The sequence below is a fragment of the Haliaeetus leucocephalus genome, unplaced genomic scaffold (assembly GCF_000737465.1).
Source record: "Haliaeetus leucocephalus isolate CR32 unplaced genomic scaffold, Haliaeetus_leucocephalus-4.0 Scaffold406, whole genome shotgun sequence".
NCBI lineage: Eukaryota > Metazoa > Chordata > Aves > Accipitriformes > Accipitridae > Haliaeetus > Haliaeetus leucocephalus.
Genome location: NW_010972842.1, coordinates 4,904,758 through 4,924,083, shown reverse-complemented (window position 1 = coordinate 4,924,083; position 19,326 = coordinate 4,904,758). Strand labels below are relative to the sequence as shown.

General features: G+C 37.3%; 1 protein-coding gene across 1 annotated transcript in view; it reads right to left on the bottom strand.

Moving 5' to 3' along the window:
* CNTN1 (contactin 1) overlaps nucleotides 1–19,326 on the bottom strand; it is a gene marked incomplete at its 5' end in the record, with an annotated part of 79,498 nt that overhangs the window by 52,890 nt on the left and 7,282 nt on the right. The window contains 9 exon segments of the mRNA XM_010574053.1: nucleotides 7,506–7,681; nucleotides 10,292–10,419; nucleotides 10,909–11,059; nucleotides 12,655–12,772; nucleotides 14,752–14,876; nucleotides 16,071–16,252; nucleotides 16,405–16,501; nucleotides 17,799–18,005; nucleotides 19,032–19,127. Of these exon segments, the coding sequence (XP_010572355.1) occupies nucleotides 7,506–7,681; nucleotides 10,292–10,419; nucleotides 10,909–11,059; nucleotides 12,655–12,772; nucleotides 14,752–14,876; nucleotides 16,071–16,252; nucleotides 16,405–16,501; nucleotides 17,799–18,005; nucleotides 19,032–19,127 (1,280 nt within the window).

Here is a 19,326-nt window from a genome sequence, read left to right as displayed (position 1 = left end):
CTGCATGAAGAAATGAAATAAAGCTATGTCATCCGGTTTATGTTTCCCAATCAAAAAGGGGGGGGGGGTAAAGTTAAATCTTTTCCAAATGTTCTGAAACTGGAATGCCAGTTTAAAGTCTATATTTAGGGGAGATGAAAATAGCCAGATAATACTGTCCTTTTTCTTTCCAAACTCCAGTGAGGATTTTGGATGCCAGCTTCAAATTTCAGCACAAACTAAAATCTGTTAATACCAATTTTTTTGGTCCAACATAAGAATTCACATCTTTAAGAAATTACTGAGGTAAACTGTTGATTGGATAAAATGAGAATCAAGCACACATGAAAGAAACTGCTTAATTCTGGCTAGCAATACTTCAGCTGATTGCCTTACAGGGTCAGAGAGAAATGCAGGTTACCCTGTACCTTTTCAATTTTTGAGTGACACAAGTGCTATTAGCAATGATCAAACAGTTTAGTTGTATCAGTGAACCATCCAATATTCTTGATGTATTTCAGTCCATTTCTCTTTTAGGTATTACTAAACTATGTCCATATATATATATATTTTCACACTTTTCACTCAAGACTAATATGACAGGGCTTTTAATTCAATTTGCCAAAGCGCATGCAGGATACAGAGATGAGGTGAGTCTGGGACAGCGGCATTTCTGTACAGGTTCCCCCCCCAGTTTATTCATGAGAAGTCCAGGGGGAAAATCTGGGGGGATTACTGTATAAGCGAACACTGGCTGCCTGCCTGCCTAATCACATTTAAGCCTTTTTTGTCTACAGTGGTCTAAGCAACACTGTCAATGGCTTTCAGGAAGAAAAATCAGTGGGAGTGTCAGTACTTCTATGGGAGCAGAGAGGGCGGCTACCTGCTTCTCTGCCCTCCAAAAAATTACAACAAAGAAGCTGCAGAAGTTCAAACTCCTTGAGTTTTCAGTTCCTGGTTTTTTTCCGTTTTGTTCGTACCAGTTTTGCTTTTAATAAAAAGGACAAACAGTTCTCTGTTTGAGTGCTGTGTATAAACCTCTAGTTTATTAACACTAAATGTCACCCTAGAAAGAACCATGCTGCCTGTGAATCTCAGATCATTGCTTGCAGTTTGATCTGCAAATAACCATAAGCAAAGGTTGGGCAAAGCAATAAGGTTTAGAAAAACTGCATAAACTCAGAATTCTCATAATCGTATTATTACTTCAATAACAAATTATTACAAATTCTTACTAGTCTTCGTACTCATTAATTCCTATGTTAGCACTTTAATTAAAACACTTTATTATATTTATTAATCATGCGCCCATATACTTGCTCTAACATTAATTTCTCATACGGGAACTTGGTCTTAAAATCTAAATGATGAAAAACAGATGGGAAAATGTAACAATTTAAAAATCGACAACCCTTATATATGGTATTCTATCTTGCTGGTTCAGAAGCTCTCCTGGAGCAAGGTTTTATGCAGTTGGTGATGAAGCTTTCCATACCTCAGAAGAAGCCTCAGTTCTTGGTGGTAAAAGAAGAGCTTGCAAAGCAAATAAAGAGCATGGGCATCAGCAAATTTTGTCCACAAATTAGATATGAATGCACTGTATGTTTTCATTCAAAAACCTCAGCTCGGCTGAGTTTAAAAATGCCTTCCTTAACTCAGAGAAAACTGAATCACAGACTGGAAACAGTGATAGCAGTACTCAGGGATGTTCCAAGGGTATCTGTGGTTCACCACTCAGTTATTTACCAAGTTTCAAGCAAAGACTTTCATCATATGAGCCCTATATTTATGCTTTAATAGTGATGTCAAAAATAGCATTGTATGACCTATTTCTGAGATTCACTGTTCTCTTTTGACTATCACCTTTGCCAGTGCACTAAATTACTGAAAGCCATCAGATCGTTCCCCTGTGTGATCAAAAATCATTTACAGGAATCTAGTCTTTTGACTGAAAGCAGTATCTGCTTCTGCTGGGACCTCAGAGACAATAAAGGAACTTACATTAGTATGAAGCTAACAAGCCCTTTGTAATAATAAAACTAACTTGGCAGAAATAGAAGAACCTGGTAAGCAGAGACAGAGTCGTTTTTTTTTTTTAAATTCAGGTTCAAAAACTAGACATCTGAGCTTCAGAGGTGTTTAATACACAGTGGAGGTAAGATGATAAGAGAATCGATAAGAAGTAATGTGGAAGAGATGGGATTCTTGGTGATGAGATCAGCTTTTCCAAAGCTAGCAATAATTTAAAACATCTTTTACTATTGCCTGTTAATTTTAACATAGAGTTAAAATTATTAAGTCTATGTGAGTTGATGTGAACTGTTTTGTTCCTGCCAGTAGAGGATCTGCTGTGTGGTAGATACAAGTAGAACAGATAATCCAAGAGCTGTTGATGAATGTTAATGTAAATGTGATTATAGCTGTTTTCCTGATCTTGAGATCAGAGATGACATGGGGACAACACCACCAGTGCAGCTGTACTGTCTCAATCGTATTCATAGGAGAGCTTATCTCACTTTGTTTTATAAGCCATGGCTGGCATGAAAGTTACGGGTAAACAAAAAACCCAGCAGGATAATGATGACAGAGTCATTCCCACTGAAGAATCTCTTCCTTCAGTGAACTATATTTATATGTAAAGGAAGTACAGTGCTAATTCTACCCCTGAAATGTGGACTGGGAAATATTTCCAACAAATATATTATTCTTCCTCATTCAGCATACCGCTGAGAATGCCTGAGGACACTGTGCTTTGTACCAGCATCCCTGCGGTAATATGCACTGTTATTTCATTTCCAACAGCAGAAAAAGCCTAGGTGCTTGTTCACTTACACTGATGGCTCACAACTTTACAGCTGATGATGAAAATTCACAATACACTGCAAACTACATTTCTCTAAGCAGTGCTCACACCTGGCTTTCTCAGCTCCTGCTACCTAACTAGGGATGATACATGTATTTTGGTAGTTTGTGAAGTCTCACAAGCACAGAAGTTACAGTTAACTGATTTTGCTGTGTATTTTTTTAATTTTAGCACAGAAGTTGGCACATCTTGATCCTCTAAACAGACTACATTTCTTTGTGCTGGAAATAGCACTGCGGATTAATAATAGGTTTCCTCAAAGGCTTCTGTCAGAGCTAACTGCATGTTGGCTTCACCCTCAGCACTATGTCTTCTGCTTCCCTTCCCCTCCTTGCTCTTAACCACTGACTCCATCCATCTCATTCCATGCTCACTACGTTACTATTAGGCCCTAGCCTCTAAATTTTACCCCAAACCTAGCCAAAATACGTGACTTCCAACTCACTCATGTCTAAAGCGTCTCCCTGATACACCGAGGCACTGAAAGCAATGTATTGAGACAGTGCCTTTGGAGAGTCCTGCCACTCTTATTCAGAACAAGCAGTAGCTCAGCTGATTTGGTTGGCCATGCTTCATCAACAACCACCTGCCCCCTCAGTATATTCAACAAATTGTACTGAATGAGCTCACTATAATGCTGTCTCCCAGGTTTTGTTCCAATCCATACACAGGTTCTTCTTCCTAATCCATACACGGCCTCTTCTTCCTCATCAGTGGGTAACTGAGCTTTCTTATCTGAACATGTTTCTCTAATTCTTTAATTCTCGTCCTGAAGTTTCTACTGATTTCCTGTCACGTAGCTGTAGCTAGACTCCACACTCTGCAAGGAGGATTAACAGGGGAAGCAGTGAAGAAAAATTAAAATCTTTGTATCTTTTCTGTGGCAGAAAACTGTGGAATGTGCAAGGAGAGACTTATACAATAAAACTGTCTACTCAATAATATGTTGAAGCAGGAGCATGCAGTAAAACACTTTTGTCTACCATGTCCAGTCAACGAACTGCAGATGATAATAATTTACAAAACCCAAGCAGGTATTAAGCTATACTATATATATAAAACCTAAGCTTTTCAATCTTTAAATATACATGACAAAAAGCAGATTCATAAATAACAAATCACTGAGCAATAGAGTTTTCCAGATTCCTTGAAATGCTGTATCTCTATGGGACATGAAAGGATGTGTTAAAGTTTAGTTCCTCAATCAAATAATCAGAGGAACAACCATACATAAAGTCAAAAGCAATCAATTTAATAGTAAGATTTCAAAGACTCCATTTGACTCTTCGAAAGCTAACCAATTAGGTTTTTTTTTATTCATTTGAAATATCACCATCATAGGAAATCAAAACAGCACTGACAAATGTTGCTTTGATAAATGAGTTTTAGTACTAATATAATGCAAGTTACTTTTGCCTTCAGCAAATGATGGAGATACCAAAGCTTCCGTTTAAAGAAAGAAGACTTATGCAGGTATTTACATGAATTTCATTAGCATTCCATTATGCGTATGTGACAACAATATTAGTATTATTTTGGGAACCGAAATACTGTGGCTGTATCAAGTTTCAGCATGTTGATCTGCATTGTCGCATAAATTAATAGTGATATTATCAGGAAGACTGATGAGGTTCCTTCAATAACGGGAAATTATAGCACAGAGACCATGCATCCCATATGCAGTACTTTTAATATTCATGATGGAATATTTTTTTCTTTTATGATTGGGTGGCAGCATGGGACTCCACTGCTTAGAGCCCAGCAGCTAGGGCTGCTGCTGTCAAATGCACAACAGCTCACCGCTTTGCATCCGAGAAAGCCTGAGCAAACCTGCCACCCAGTGACTTGAGCTGAGAACTGCCAGAGATGGAAGCGGAAGGCAGGAGAAAATCCCTTTCTTCGCTCACACAGGAAGGAAAACACCCCTTAGTGTAAGAATATAATAATATATGAATGAAACAGAAATACTGAAAGTGCATATTCCTCTTAATTGCATTCTATATAAACTTTTGTATTGGATTAGCTGAATTTTTTAAAAATTCTGCAGTTGTTATTACTTAAGTGCTGAATCGCCAAGTAACTACAAATCGCAATTCCAGACTTCAAACACAATCCTGCTGTCCTCTCTGTCCTGAGTGATGAAGGCTGAGCTGCCCATGGAAGAGGAACTGAGATTATCTGCACTTGCTTTGCATGTGAAAGCCCAGAAGTAAGGCTCAGGAATGCAAAACAAGAAGCTGCCCCTCCTAAAATAATTTCTACCAGTATTGATCAAGTGCAAAAGGAACACAACAAACCAAGAAATATCCTTCAGGGAGACTGAGTTACACACTGACAAATTAACTGATGTTTGGATCTAACTTACTTAACTTTAACTAAGTGAATTAAGAGTTTGTCACTCTTCAGCTACTTCTGCATCTTATGGAGTATCCATCTCTGTTATCTATTGAAAGAGGAAACCTTCCAGCACAAGATTCAATACCCACATGAAGCGAACCACCTCTTTCTCTCTCTCTGCAGACCATAGAAGGTCTGTAGAGACCAAGCTAGCCTAGCAAAGCTAGGCTAATTTGTTTTTAAAATCAAGCACTTCAATAAAGTGTTTTAAATATTGTGGAGTTAATCAGGACCACTAGCTATCTGGAAGATGGAACAGGTGGCTGGGAAACTAAATATTAAGTCAATCTTCACAGAGAATAACACCTTACACACTTGCTGAGGCCCTTATTTGGCCCCATATTTGTTCACTTTCAGTGCTATGCTAGAAAGTGCCCTAAAATTGGGATTACATTTCAGAATTAATTTCCCCTAAAAGAAAAAAAAAAAAAAATTCCTTCTGTTTTCATTATTAAGAGGAAAACCCAGAAATGTGTACCAATGATATAAAAACTGTCGTTCAACATATGACCAACAGGTGGAGAAAGTTCAGGTTCCTTTCTCTTGCATTACACAGTCTTGCATTACAAAGTCCTCTGGTAAAGGCATTTTCACCTTCCTTCCATGCCAAAATCACTGATTCATCAAAACTTTCAGCCTGATTTTCTGTTTCACAGAACACAATTTCTTTGTGTGACTTCTGTCAGGTAGCTAAAAACAATCAACTAAATAAAATTTGATAAAACCAGAGTGGTTTTATTTCCTCTTTTACAAGGAGTACATTTAATGGGACTTTGCTCTTTAAGCTCTTACTTTGACTGACACTCAGACTGATTCCAGCCTTTATCTAAGGACAAACTAATGTCATTAGGAGGTGATTCAAGCTTTTTCAAGGTATTCCTATGCACTGATTAGTACTGAAGTGTAAATATAAACCTATCACAAGTGTGGCTTAATAGCCACATGCAGGAAATGTTTTGAACAATGCTAGTGTACTGGTGTAGATCTACATATTTTGTAATTCCTGAGGCAACACAAAATACACTGCAAACTCCTTAGCACCCTGCTACTAAGTTTGGACACAGACTTTCAGGAGGTTTACTGCAGAAAGGGCTTTATGTCTTTGGGTTTCAATGTTGTTCGGCTGATCTTAGCATACTTCTACCGTCTTGTTGGACAAGGACTTTTTCTCTCACTGAAAGACAGCAGTGTGACTTCTTAGGAACGTCTACAACTCAGTAAATGAACAGGCTGCAGCAACTCTGACTCGTCAAAGGACTGGTTTGTTCCAAAACAGACTAGAATAGTTATGCTTGAAACATCTTCTCGCATGGGGATAAACAGACGTTGCAAAAGAAAGAGAAAAAAGAATCTCTTGGTCCATGGAAAATCAAATAATATTGCCAGCCTAGGAGAAAGACTCTGCAGGAGGCACTTTTAAGTGGTACATCATTTTAAACGTGGAGCTGAAACTGAACGTGGCCCCTGGCGATCCCGGACACTACAGGCACCTTTAGGAACCTTCTCTCTCCACATCCACAGTTCCTCTTGGGAGCACAAAAAAAAAAGTATCTAAATTTGAGAATTTTTGTATCATTTAAACCCAGAACAACAGAATAAATATATACATGTGGGCAACCACTCTGAGGTTGTTGTTGAATATTAGGTAAATTAGCATGTAATTAGACATAACCAGAGGGGATTTCTACTTGAGGTATTAATTTTGAATAAGCCTGATAGAAGACTCTAAAAAGATAACCATACATGCAAACACGAAAGATCTACGATTCCTCTTTCTGTGTGCCAAAACGAGTGTCTTTGTATTAACTTGTTTAGCCTTCTCACAAACTCTTCTTGCTCAGTGTTTACAGACTGTTTGACTCCTACCCACCATCTGGCCCAGTCTCGTGCCAAATTCCAGAAACGTTGATGAGAAAAACATGGGTAAGTAAAAGTGAATGCATATGCACACTTTTTTGAGATAATTTCCACCCTGTTTACGATCAGGCTACCTACTTAACAGCTATATTGACTATTAGTCAGAGTGGGGTTTAACTGAGGTACCAAAATACTTACATCAATTTAGATATCTGATTTCAGGTATCTACCTGCAAGTTTCTACATGTCTGTAAGGTGTCTAAATTGTAATTTTATTTTATGTTCTTAGCCTACTGCATCTTTCTAGACCTGAACCAACACAACAGAAAAAGGAAAATAGAAAAGACAGCTATTCACAATAAAGAAAACTAGGCTTTCACATATTAAATAAGGATCTATAGTATCTTACCATAACATTCCTTTCATAATGTTCGTGCTCTTTCTCAAAATCTATTACAAAGCCATTTAGAGACCAAATAAATGTCAGGTCTAATGTGGGATCATGGGATGCAATGCATTGCATGGTAGCATTCTCTCCAACGGTGACATCAACATTCAACGGAGCTAAAGTAATCCTTGTAGCTTCTGTGAAGTTAACGGCAAACATGGAAAATTCCAATAAATAAATGTTTATCCAAATGTAAGCTCAGCTCCATAAGTGTTTGATTATACATTAAACCACTCCCTCAAAGTCTAGTTTACATGTTATTCCAAACTCTAGTTTACATGTTATTCATGCAGCTACATTTCAAAGGACCAAACTAAAGAGAACAAAGGAAACCTTTTACAACTGAAATGCCTACCTTCTATTTAGCTGTCCTTTGAAAATGGCTACATTTCAGTCTCTGAATCACATTACTGACTATTTAAAGCTATTTTTATTCATTGACTATATCTCAGGTAGAAAGAAGACAGATGATGAATCTTAAGTGACTTGTGTTGCATTTGTTTTTATTATAATATTTCTTACGCTTTAAAACCTGTCTCTTTAACGAATGGAAAGTTCTACTCTGTTTTCAGGCTGAGTCAGATTTCCATTAGAGCACTGCAGGGACTGAGATCTTAATTTATCTACTGAGAAAAAAATATAATGGGTGCATAACAAACTACACAAATAACTACATGTGGAAAGGAAGAGAAAATAATACAACAAAGGGAGAAAGCTGTATATCCCCCAGCAATGTCTCTTATTATTACAGAAACAAAAAAAAAGGCAGAGAACTCATACAGCAAATTAGCAACACTGTTCTGGAAGGGACTCACTGGATTGCTGACACCTGTTCCTTTTTTTTCAATTATTATCATAAAACAAAAAGCCACAGAGTATCTTCCTTTTGCCATGACATATAATATCTTTCCCACCAATACAGAGTGGGAGTAGGGTACCAAAACCTGGAAGACAATAGCTGTAAGAAAAGAGCTATTGCTACTAGTTAAGACCTAGGTTCGAGCATGTGCCAAGGAGCACACTACACTCCACCATACACAGTACAGCAAAAAATCCTCAATAAACCTAACATTTCTTGTCAATCTGCCTTTGAGAGAAGCCTTCCCCCAGATCCTACTCTAGTAATGTAAAACCTGCTTAATACTGAGACTATGAGGATGGCACAACTACTGTTTTTTGCAGAATGGAGCATCTCATAGTCCATTGGAGCAACCTGTTAACATCTGATCTCTAAAGTCTTAGCTATGGACACCTGCTTAGGATACCTGCTCCATTCTAGCGTTGTGCCTGTATGTTCAGCATTTGGTTCTACCATCAGTGATTTTCTACATGTTTACATAAAGTATTCTACCGGTCTATGAAGTTGCTGAAAAAGTAGTCCAGTGGCAGTGAACAAACAGCGTGTGGGAAAAACCATCAGACTTTGCAGTGCCTGCCAGCTTCAGATTTAACTTTTTAATTTCCTGTAGTCATGTGCAATGTCTGAGAAGTTTTATGGGCCACACGATGTGCTTAGGAATACCATTTTCAAAGCATTTTTCGTCAACCCTCATCATTGTCCACAGTGTGAAAATAATTTTGAAATATGTCATCTGATCCTTCTGTTTCTGCTTTGCTGCAAGGGATATGTCTTAGTCTTTTGGTTCTCCTTTTTAGATGAACCAGAGCAGAATTCTCCAAAATTTTAAAATTCTTTACACCTAGTTTATTAGGTTTATAAACACATAGTTTAAGTGTGTCACTGTGCAAATTTTGTATGCAAATGTTGTTCCTGATTTTAGAAGGTATGATATAACTATTAAGGGGCTGGATATTTATTTACATAACCTTTCAAAATAATTAAATGCCTGAGGGTAATATTAAGACATATAAAACTGCAGAAGCTGATAAAAAGTAACCTCAATTATTAAAGGAATCTGATTAATCAAAATAAAGTCTTACAATTCAATTAGTACAATACGTTTGGTATAAATCAGCCAGAAAAATGCTTTCATATGATCTGATGATACAGATTAATTCTTACATTAGTACAGCAACATTGTCACATTCAGCATGATTTCTGGAACAGACATTAAAAAATGTATTTGATAAATGAGTCTTCTATTATCAGTGATAATTGACAGGCATAGCTGTTCATGAATGTCATCTTTCCTGCCTGTATTCTACAGCTATTTATTTATTTGACATCAGATTTAAAATACACAATTAAGGATATCACTACTCAATCAGTAAATACTAATACCCATAAAGGAAAGGAATTTAGTAGTGCAATCATATGGCTATATGCCCCATCTCACAAATTTAATGCATGTTTCTTTAACTGCAATGCTCTCTCAAACTTGCTTACCCCACCAACAAAAAAAGAAAAGAAAAACTAAGGAAGGTCAGTAAGAGTCTCATTTCTCTGTTTGAGTCATGGCCCCAGAATCACACTTTAGCCTGGGTGCTAAGCTACCAAACTGAATGAATACATTAAAATATGTTAATTCAATGGATCAGATTTAATAATCTCTTATGGAAAAATCAACCCTGAAAACTGAGATACAGTCTCAGAGCTGATGGAAACATACCTCATTTCTACTGAGCAATATGCTTTAAAAGCATCAATTTATTGTTTAATGAGCAATTAAATTAGAAAGAAAAGATACAAAATGGCTTCCAGAAGTAGTGCAATGTTGGAATCAAAATTAGTGATTTTGAATTAAGGGATTCTACCTGAAACAAACGGATGCAATTTAGAGGATTACCTGTCATTTCCAGAACACCAGTGCTATTAGCTTTTCCTCGGTTATTTTCTGCAAAACAGGTGTAGCGACCTTCATCCAACTTTGTGATATTGATAATTTCCAGGCTCCCATCATCCCAGATACGTATGCTTTTGAAAGGGCAAAAAACACATAAAGAGCAATCAGATTTTATATTAGAAAGCAATACTTTCAGTAGAATTGTGGTAAGTGAAAGAACAAACCACAAACACCTCTTGGAAGCTCACATCTACCTACTGCACTTATAAACGCTCCTACAGTAAGAAATATTTAAACAGACTCTGGCATCATCATATGCCTCACATTGCTGGAGCAAGACAGTGTACTTTCATTCACTTGTAGTCATTCAAATATTTTTCTTACAGTTTTGTGATACAATTCAATTCTGAAATGTGAACAGCACCAGACTGGTTTAAGTTGGATACCCTGCTAGCTACCCGGATCCACACTGCTAGTAACATTTTGCCATATCGTTTTCCTGAAATTACACATTGTCCTGCTCCTGAAGTCTGCAAAAGTGAGAACTAGCCTACAGGATAACTAGAAACATAAGGCGATGTTTTTAAGACTCACAGTGTCCACTATCAGGCAATACTAACCGGCTCCCATTTACAAGCAATTCTGTTCCTTTGCTCCACGAGAATTTTGGCTTAGGAGCAGCTTTAGGCTTGCATTCAATGATTACACGGCCCCCTTTAGCTGCTAGGATTTTCTTCTTCATTGGGTTCAGTTCAAAAGTAGGAGGTGAAGCTGAAAGCAAAAATTAACACAAGTATTGCTTGTTAGTGATTTTTCTGCAAAACACAATTTGTTTGCAACATGAAGTAAACGACAGAACTATTGAATTGTATACAAATGTCTACTATTCAGATCAGTGAGAAAAATATTAATGATACAGAGATGTGCTGAGTAGATGGTGATCTAAAAGAAATAGGAAAAATCATTATGTAGTTCTATGTTGTGTTACACCAGAGGTTTCTTTCTGTTGATTTCTGAACTTCCATCTAAGTTTAATCTAACAAGATCAAAGTCCACTGAAATCAATAGGAAGTTCCTCCCTTTCAAAGGCCTTTTGATCAGTCCTAATAAAATTTAGATTCCTGGAGACCAATTTCTGTAAAAAGTTGCTCACTCAATCATACTTTCAAAGAATAGTTGGTTTTACTTTTCAGTGGTTTAAACCCCCCTCTAGCAACTTTAAGGTTGTGCCCTTCTTCCTCTTTGTAGTTTTCTCTTTGGCCGACTGGCCTTAGGTATAGTCTCAGATGTACAAGAGTAATGAGACATGACTCTAGCAAGCACCACACTGATGTATCTGAGGTCAGACCTTTGCTTACGAATTTTCTCTTTGTTAGTAAGCAAATACAAGAAAAAATGCTTTTAATTATTTTGCATCTCAGCATACCATCATTGTTAATCATGCTAGCAAGTGTGTGCACAGCTTGAGGAAATAGGGCTATTAGTTATTACAGCAGTACAGTGAAAAACTCTGATAAACGTCCACACCTTACCAACACTGAATTTTGAAAATGTGCATGCAAAAAGTGCTCATTTCTGGGTAATCCAGGCTGGTAGTGAGTACATAGTAATGGAAGAACAGGAAGTCAAAACTAGTTTAGCTCTTGGGAAAGTGCGGAGGCAAGCGTGAGATGGAAAGCACACAGGGTAACTACTGCAGGGAAATCTCGGAAAGCCGTGCCATACAGCCGGTATGCCTGCTCTAATGACGTCAGTACAAACGTCAGAAATTGTTTTAAGCCTGAGCACTCTGGATCTGAAAGTCAAACTTTCAACAGGATGCTCCTTAGGGAAACACAATGGATTACTAACTACATCCAGCCATCAAATGGGACAGCCGCATTGCACGCAAACATTGCAGCTGATCTGAATGCGCTGTAGAAGGCAAAAGCAAAGGGGAGAGTGAAGAGGAAGAGCTTCAAAGGCCTGGTGACTGACAACATGGTTTCTAAATAAGCAGATTTTGCCCCACAGAGGCGTGAGGATAGGTGAGCAAAAAAGAAAATACTTCTCAACCAGTTTGAGTGGGTAGTCAGCAACTCTATGCACTTTGTATAATTTCTGCACTACCAGTTCCTCTGAGGGGTAACAGCAGCAAGCACGCATCAGAAATAATTCAGCAAACATTCAACATAAATTAATAACTGGATTCCTCAGGTTGTTACCAAAACCCAGCTAGGGAGCTCAAATAAACGCCACCGCACCTAGATTCAGTGAGAGTTCTTAGCTTTATCCTCACAGGAATCGGTTACCAAACAACGCTTGCAAATACGACTGCTATCTTACTCAAACCTGAAATAGTAAATAGAGCAAGTAATTCCACTGACCCACAATCTTCAGTTCAGCATTTGCATAAATAATTCCATGCGTGTTTTCTGCTATACATTGGTACATGCCGGCATCGTCGAAGCTCAGACTTTGCATTCGTAGTTCGCCTTTCCGGAACTAAAACACAGAATCAATAAAACAACAAGATATTCATATACACTACATATGCTGAAGCATTCACATCCATCTACATTTCTTCTTTTTTTTTAGTAACAGTGTTCAGAAGATAGTCCCTCACACAACATTCAGGCACTGATGAGATTTTATTTTATCCATCTTATATTTCAGTCTTTGTGACAATGTGTTCACCTTTTTTAAAAGAAAGATTCAGTGTCGATTGATATTTTTCTGGAAAATTCTTAGCTGAGTGGCGGTAGACACATCTATTCTTCAGTCCACTGTTACCTTACTAATGCAAACACTACTGATTCAGAAATAAGAAACAAGAAATTAAATTCATTTTATGCACATAAGCTTTGTTTCGCCATGCTCAGTGTTTAGTATGTTATATTGTATGTACATTGTTTTTCAACAGTAAAAGGTCAAAGCAAGTCCCAGTGAGGTAGTTTTTCAGAAGATTCTTCTGGGAGGTAGTATAAACTATTTTCTATTACTTTGTTTTAATATAAAAAGAAAACTCAGTAAATCAAAATGAAGTATTTGATCTATTTCTAAAAAACTGTGTAGAAAAATGCACAAAGTGCAGTGGGGTATTTTGTAAATTACAAATAGATGTCAATCAGTTTTTGAAAGATCATGTTAATAAATTCTGTTTTCTTGTGAAAATGAAGCTGAAAAGCTTTAAACTTTGTATATGAGTCAACTGGAGTGCACAGAGTAGTGGAAGATTAAAAGAATACTACTTATCTGAAAAAAAGAATAGATTAAAAGAATCATATTTCCTGTACTGTTTTACTGAAAAACATTTAAATCAGATTTTCTACAAGAAATCTTTGTTTTGTGCTAAGTGAAATACCTAATTAAAAATTATCTGATTTAGAAACAAGCTATATTCTCAAGGCAATTCAAATATTTTTGCTATTTCCATTTGGAAATCATCTCATAATATTAACACACAGCATAATCTTCTGGTGTACTACTGGAGAATTACACACTGCTTTCTGCAATCCGGTACGCAGCTTTTGTCAGTGAAAGCCAAGTTCAGTGGGGACCATCAGCAATTCACTTGCTAAATTACTTGTTTGTAATAACTGCAGAAGCTAGAAAACAGCATTGTTTTTTTCTGGTTTAAGCCATCTCCATATGGCAGATGGTGATATCCCTGTTCTCCCTCCAACCTCCCACATTTTTCTTAAGATACACAGCCAAAACAATGCTGCCTCACTGTCTTTTTTTGTTTGCTTGTCAAGATCAGTGTCACCACAGCTCAACAGATGCAGTGTTACATTGTGCCCTCTTCTCTTCTTTTTGTTCTTTAATGGCTCATCATACAGTATAAGCAATGGGTATTAAATAGGTTGTTGAAATTCCTGGACAAAAAATCTACTTTGTTTAAACAAAATATCCAATGCAATAAACTGAAATTATCAAATGGTACTCATTTAAACTTCACATAATCTAAAATAATGGAATTTTGCAATATTCTGTGGCTAGAAAAAAATGTGAACAAGTACATGATATAGGAACACCACTGATAATTTAAAAATTACTTTCTTGTCTCCACTGGCTGTGTTTTGTCTTACATTTTTGAAGACACACTCATGTATAACGTGGTAAAAAGGATTAGTTTTAGAGAGAAGCTGATAGACATTTTTTATCCAAAGAGAAGAAAATAGGATTTACTAAAAAAGGCCTGGAGAAAAAGGGATATCCACCTCCCAAACATGTGGTCAAAAGACAAGTTTGTAAAACTCTGAGCTGAATATTAAAGAGCCTAAAGAAATGCATTTCAAAATTGAAGAGACGATTGAGACAAAACTTTAAAAAACACATTTTAATGCCTAATGCAAGTGGAATCAGCAAATATTTTTATCATTACAATTCTTTTTTTTTTAACCTTTTAATAAAGCATGCTTCAAAAAATCTTTTCCATCAGCTAACCACCAGTCCTGCCTTATCTATGGCAATATACTTACCGAGGCACCATTCTTCAACCACCTAATTGTTGGAATAGGCTTGCCCGTAGCTACACAAGGCCAGTATAGGTCACTGCCTATATCCTTCTCTGTGTCATTGATATGTTCTACCCACTCGGGAGAGGCTGAAGAATAAAAAACATGATGCCTTGTAAATACAGGAGACACATATTTAATTAGCATTATGTTCTATTAATTCCACTGCTTCTTCCATGATACTTACCAGGCAACACATAGTAATGATGATAACTCAGCAATGCACCAGCACAAGAAAGAAGTGAAGATGTTTTTGTCTTACCACATAGACTCAAAGTAACTTAAAACTATTTTTTATAAGAAGAAAATGTGGAATTGATTTAATGGTTCATGAACGTCCAAAGACATAAGATGTTACCACTTAGACTGACCGGTAGATTATACTATGTGGAAATTACTCAGTAACACCATAAAAACGAGTTAAATGACATGAAATTGTGCAAAACCATGTATATACTGAAAGGGTTTCTAAGAAAATATTCTCTTGGTCCAGAGAAGATATTCAAGAAATTAATACTGAAAATGCCCCAGCACTTTTGCTTTTGCTAAGCAAATGAACCTCTTTATTAGCTTTATCTATTACAAGCAGTAACAACCTTCCCACACCAATTTTGAATTATCCCACTGAAGTTCAAGCACTTAACTGAAGACTTTAACTCAGGAGATGTTCTGTACAGTCAATGAAAAGAGACAGAAATCTTCTGAAGGTAATTCAGATGTTATGTACATGCCACCATTTTGTGGCGTAAGTCTCAGTCAAGGAGTCAGGTTACTTGGGATGATTCCACTATGAGCAGTAAAATACAATTTTTTGGTTCCCTCATTTAACCAAATGCATGAAGGAAAGGGACAGAGGCTGGAGGAATAGAAAAATTGAGTGTAGCTAGTAAGAGACATAGCTAAGACAGTTAGACAAACAAAATAAGGAAACAAGAAAGCAAAACAGACCTAATGATCTCTTTTCTTCCTGGAAGTTCTTTCACTTCAAGTACTCTAAATTTATTTACTTTCCATTATGCACAATTATATTAATACTAGCACACATTACTGTCAAGGTGTATATACAGCTATCATAACAAGACAAATTGAGTAGCTGTTCAATTAATACACTAATGTTATGCCTGGCACTCAATGCATGAGTTCTGATTTTGCTCAAATAACTTGAACAGCAGTGTGTCAGGATGATGCTATGAGTCAGCACTGACATCAAGTGTGAAAACACAGATATTTCCAACTGAAGTAAAAGCAACATAGATTGTGAAGAATAAAATTGTTCTACCTACCTTGTACATAAACTCTTGCTTGATGTTTATCTTTTCCTTTATAGTTTTCAGCCTCACACTCATAAAGTCCTTCATCTTCATATTGAATGTTGAAGATCTTAAGAACTGCACCAGACATGCTTATCTCAGCAGTGGCTGGCATGGGTTCAAGGTATTTACTCCATCTGAGCTCAGGAACCGGACTTGAAAAGGTATAGTAAAGTACAAATCAGCATGTTCAAGGACTGGCTGTTAAATTGCAGACTACAAAAAAGTGTTTGATGATGAAACATGTATTTTCATTCCCCTGAATGAAAGCAAACAGTGCTCTACAATAACTTTAAAACACACTTACTTCCCAAGAGCAAAACACTCCAGTGTCACGTTTTGCCCCAGGAGAGCATATGTGTCCTTGAACTTCACCTTGATATCAGCAGGATATACTTTTGCACCTAACAGGAAAAAAGAGATTCTCAGAAAAGGCACAGCAGAAAGGAGTACAGCTATAAAAATTTCCACAGTTCAAGAAAACTGTTCTTAAAATTCCAGACAAAATTCTTCTTTACAATGAATAAATAGCCTGGCCATCCATGAAGTCTGATTTAGCACTCAACTTTTAATAGTAAGGCAGAATTGTTTTACTCAGCAACTAGTTATCTTTCCCTGGACTGTAATGCCTAACATTTTTTACAGAACAATGCTTTAACATAAACTTATTTACTTCCATTTTAAGTGTGACAATGTACTGTGTGTGTGGGTAGACAAAAGCCTGAGTCTCCAATTTCCACAGATTCTTTTACTGGATGGAATGTTTTGAACTACTGTGAATTTAAGCTCAGTATTATTTTAGTAAGGGTACGAAGGAACTAGAGCCAGCAAATCTACAGATTAATGAGGGCACAAGGATGCAAATGTAATCAAATCTACCTACTGGTGATCCCTGTAGGACTCCTCTTGCTGTTCTTCTAGATGAAGATCTCAGTGTGAGTATTGGCCATGGAAAATTTGGACAAAGATCACTGATTTTTAATTACTCAAATTCAATCACAGTTCTTCACTGTAATATGGGAAATTTAACAGATAAAAGGGTCACTGAAATCTTGATGATTAGTTTGTGAGACTCTAGTGACTGATAGTCTGAAGTGGCAAAAGTGAACTTGGTTACCATTTGGAAAACATGCAGTTTTCATGAAGAAATGGTGGCAAATAATCTAGTAACACAAAGCCACATAGGTGTTTTAGGGGACTGGCCATGAGACACAAAGCCCTTAGGCTACTGTTGGATAGGAAATTTCAGCAGGGGAAAAGGATTTTCCATTTTCATGGGGGATTTCCTGGGAAACAAAATTAATTCCTGAAGCTGTTTATCAACTTTTACATAAAGTTTCTGCTTTACAGGCATAACCCTTTGAACCAATGCCAAGATCAGAAAAGATATTAAAGATTTTGGGATGAGTACAGGGGCTTATCACATAAAAGAGATGGGGACTCTGGGGATGAAACTCTGTTCTCAATGATATGAAAGGAAATTCGTGAATGAATCCAGGGAGATTTCCTTCACAGAGTTTTCACTGTGAATTGGAATGATGTGGACCTCTGTATCTGGTAAACTAAATAACATTGTGCAGTAGCCATTATAACTTGCCATATAATCCTCCTCACAGAGCTGAAAGTAGTTATGAACGAGCAAAATTAAAATACAAACAGCTAGAACATTGCATGCACATAGTATTTCCAATAAATACTCACGATCGGACTGTGGAATAAGCGGAATAAATTTACTGAATACACTCTTTGTTATTGAAGGGCTGGACACAAAACACGAATAATTGCCCTTATCTGATGCTTCTACATTTGCGATGTAGAGGTTGCCGTTCGTCTGTGACACAAATCGTCGTTTGTCCAAAGCAATGAATACCGGGAACTCATTTAGAAGCCAGCGATAACTGAGATCATCTGGAGGAAAATATTTTCTAGTCAATATTAAAACCAAATACTATCAGCTACTTAAGCCATGGAATACTGCGTGCATATAAGTTACTCCACTCTGATTTCTAGCTTACAGATCTTTTTCTTTGGGAGAGGCAGCTGTATGAGAGAGAATATACGTGTCCCAGTAGTCAGCTCATACCTGTCTACGCTGAACATCGGGGTATTGCTCCCCTAAGTGCAGGTTACTGTGCACGGCTGCAGTGCCCACGGCTCCCTGTGGGCACAGCCTTCCCACAGGAACCGGAGTGGGGTGGGAGGAGATGGGCAGCGGGGTCTTGCCCTGACCCAACTGAGGAGCTGGGAAGCCCTTGCCAGTATTGCGACTAGAAATTTTAACTAGAAATATGTCTCAATTCTTCAGTTCCCTGCAATACTCAGACACGGAGTATGAAAACTAAAACATTATCGCATTTTACGTGCAATGTGCTGTAAAAGAGATGCTAACAGCCAAATTCACTTTCACGATGGAACTGCAGATGCTTGAGGTTACGGGCACAATCCCTGTAAAGCTCTTCGCTAGCTCATGCTGAGAGAAAGGTCATGCTTCCAGAGCGTAAATCACCACATCTCCAACCCCTCTACTGCCTGCTGCTGTTCCATGATTTTAACAGGAGCCCATGATCATTTCTGTTGTGGTGACTTCATTGGGTGGAATGAAGCTGGGCCCTGTCCAAGGTCAGCAGAAAGTCTGGGATGACACAATGACATGTACTCAGGTCTTCTGAATGGTAGGCCAAGCCTCCCCGCCGTTATCCAGATTAGTTTGAATCATGCTATCTGTTATATCAAAACCTGTTTGTGAATTCAACAATATCCTTTACACATGTTCAACTACAAGCATATTCAAAATGGAAACCTAACCTAAACCATGATTCTCAAGCTACATAAAAGTTACTGTTTAAGTAAATGTAAAGAAAACTTTTAAAAATAAATATTATTTTGTCTTGCACTCTTAAGCAGTTACAAATGAAGCATGTTAAGCTGAATTACCTGGGTAGTGGTAAGGGGGCTCACAAAGAAGCACTGCGCCAACACCTTCTCGCACTTTAACCTCATAGCGTTCCTCAGGTGGAAAGGGATCCAGATCTAGTTTAAAAAAAGGGGTGGGGAGTAAAAGTGTGTTTTTCACTGCAATTATTTTTTTTTTATTATTTTCAGCCCTGTAGAGATTAATATGGAACTACAACAATATATAACAAAAAGATACATATGGACCCATAATGCCAGTTTTGCTCATTTTAAGTTAGTCATAATCAAGTGCAATGTATTTTTTTTACAATATTTT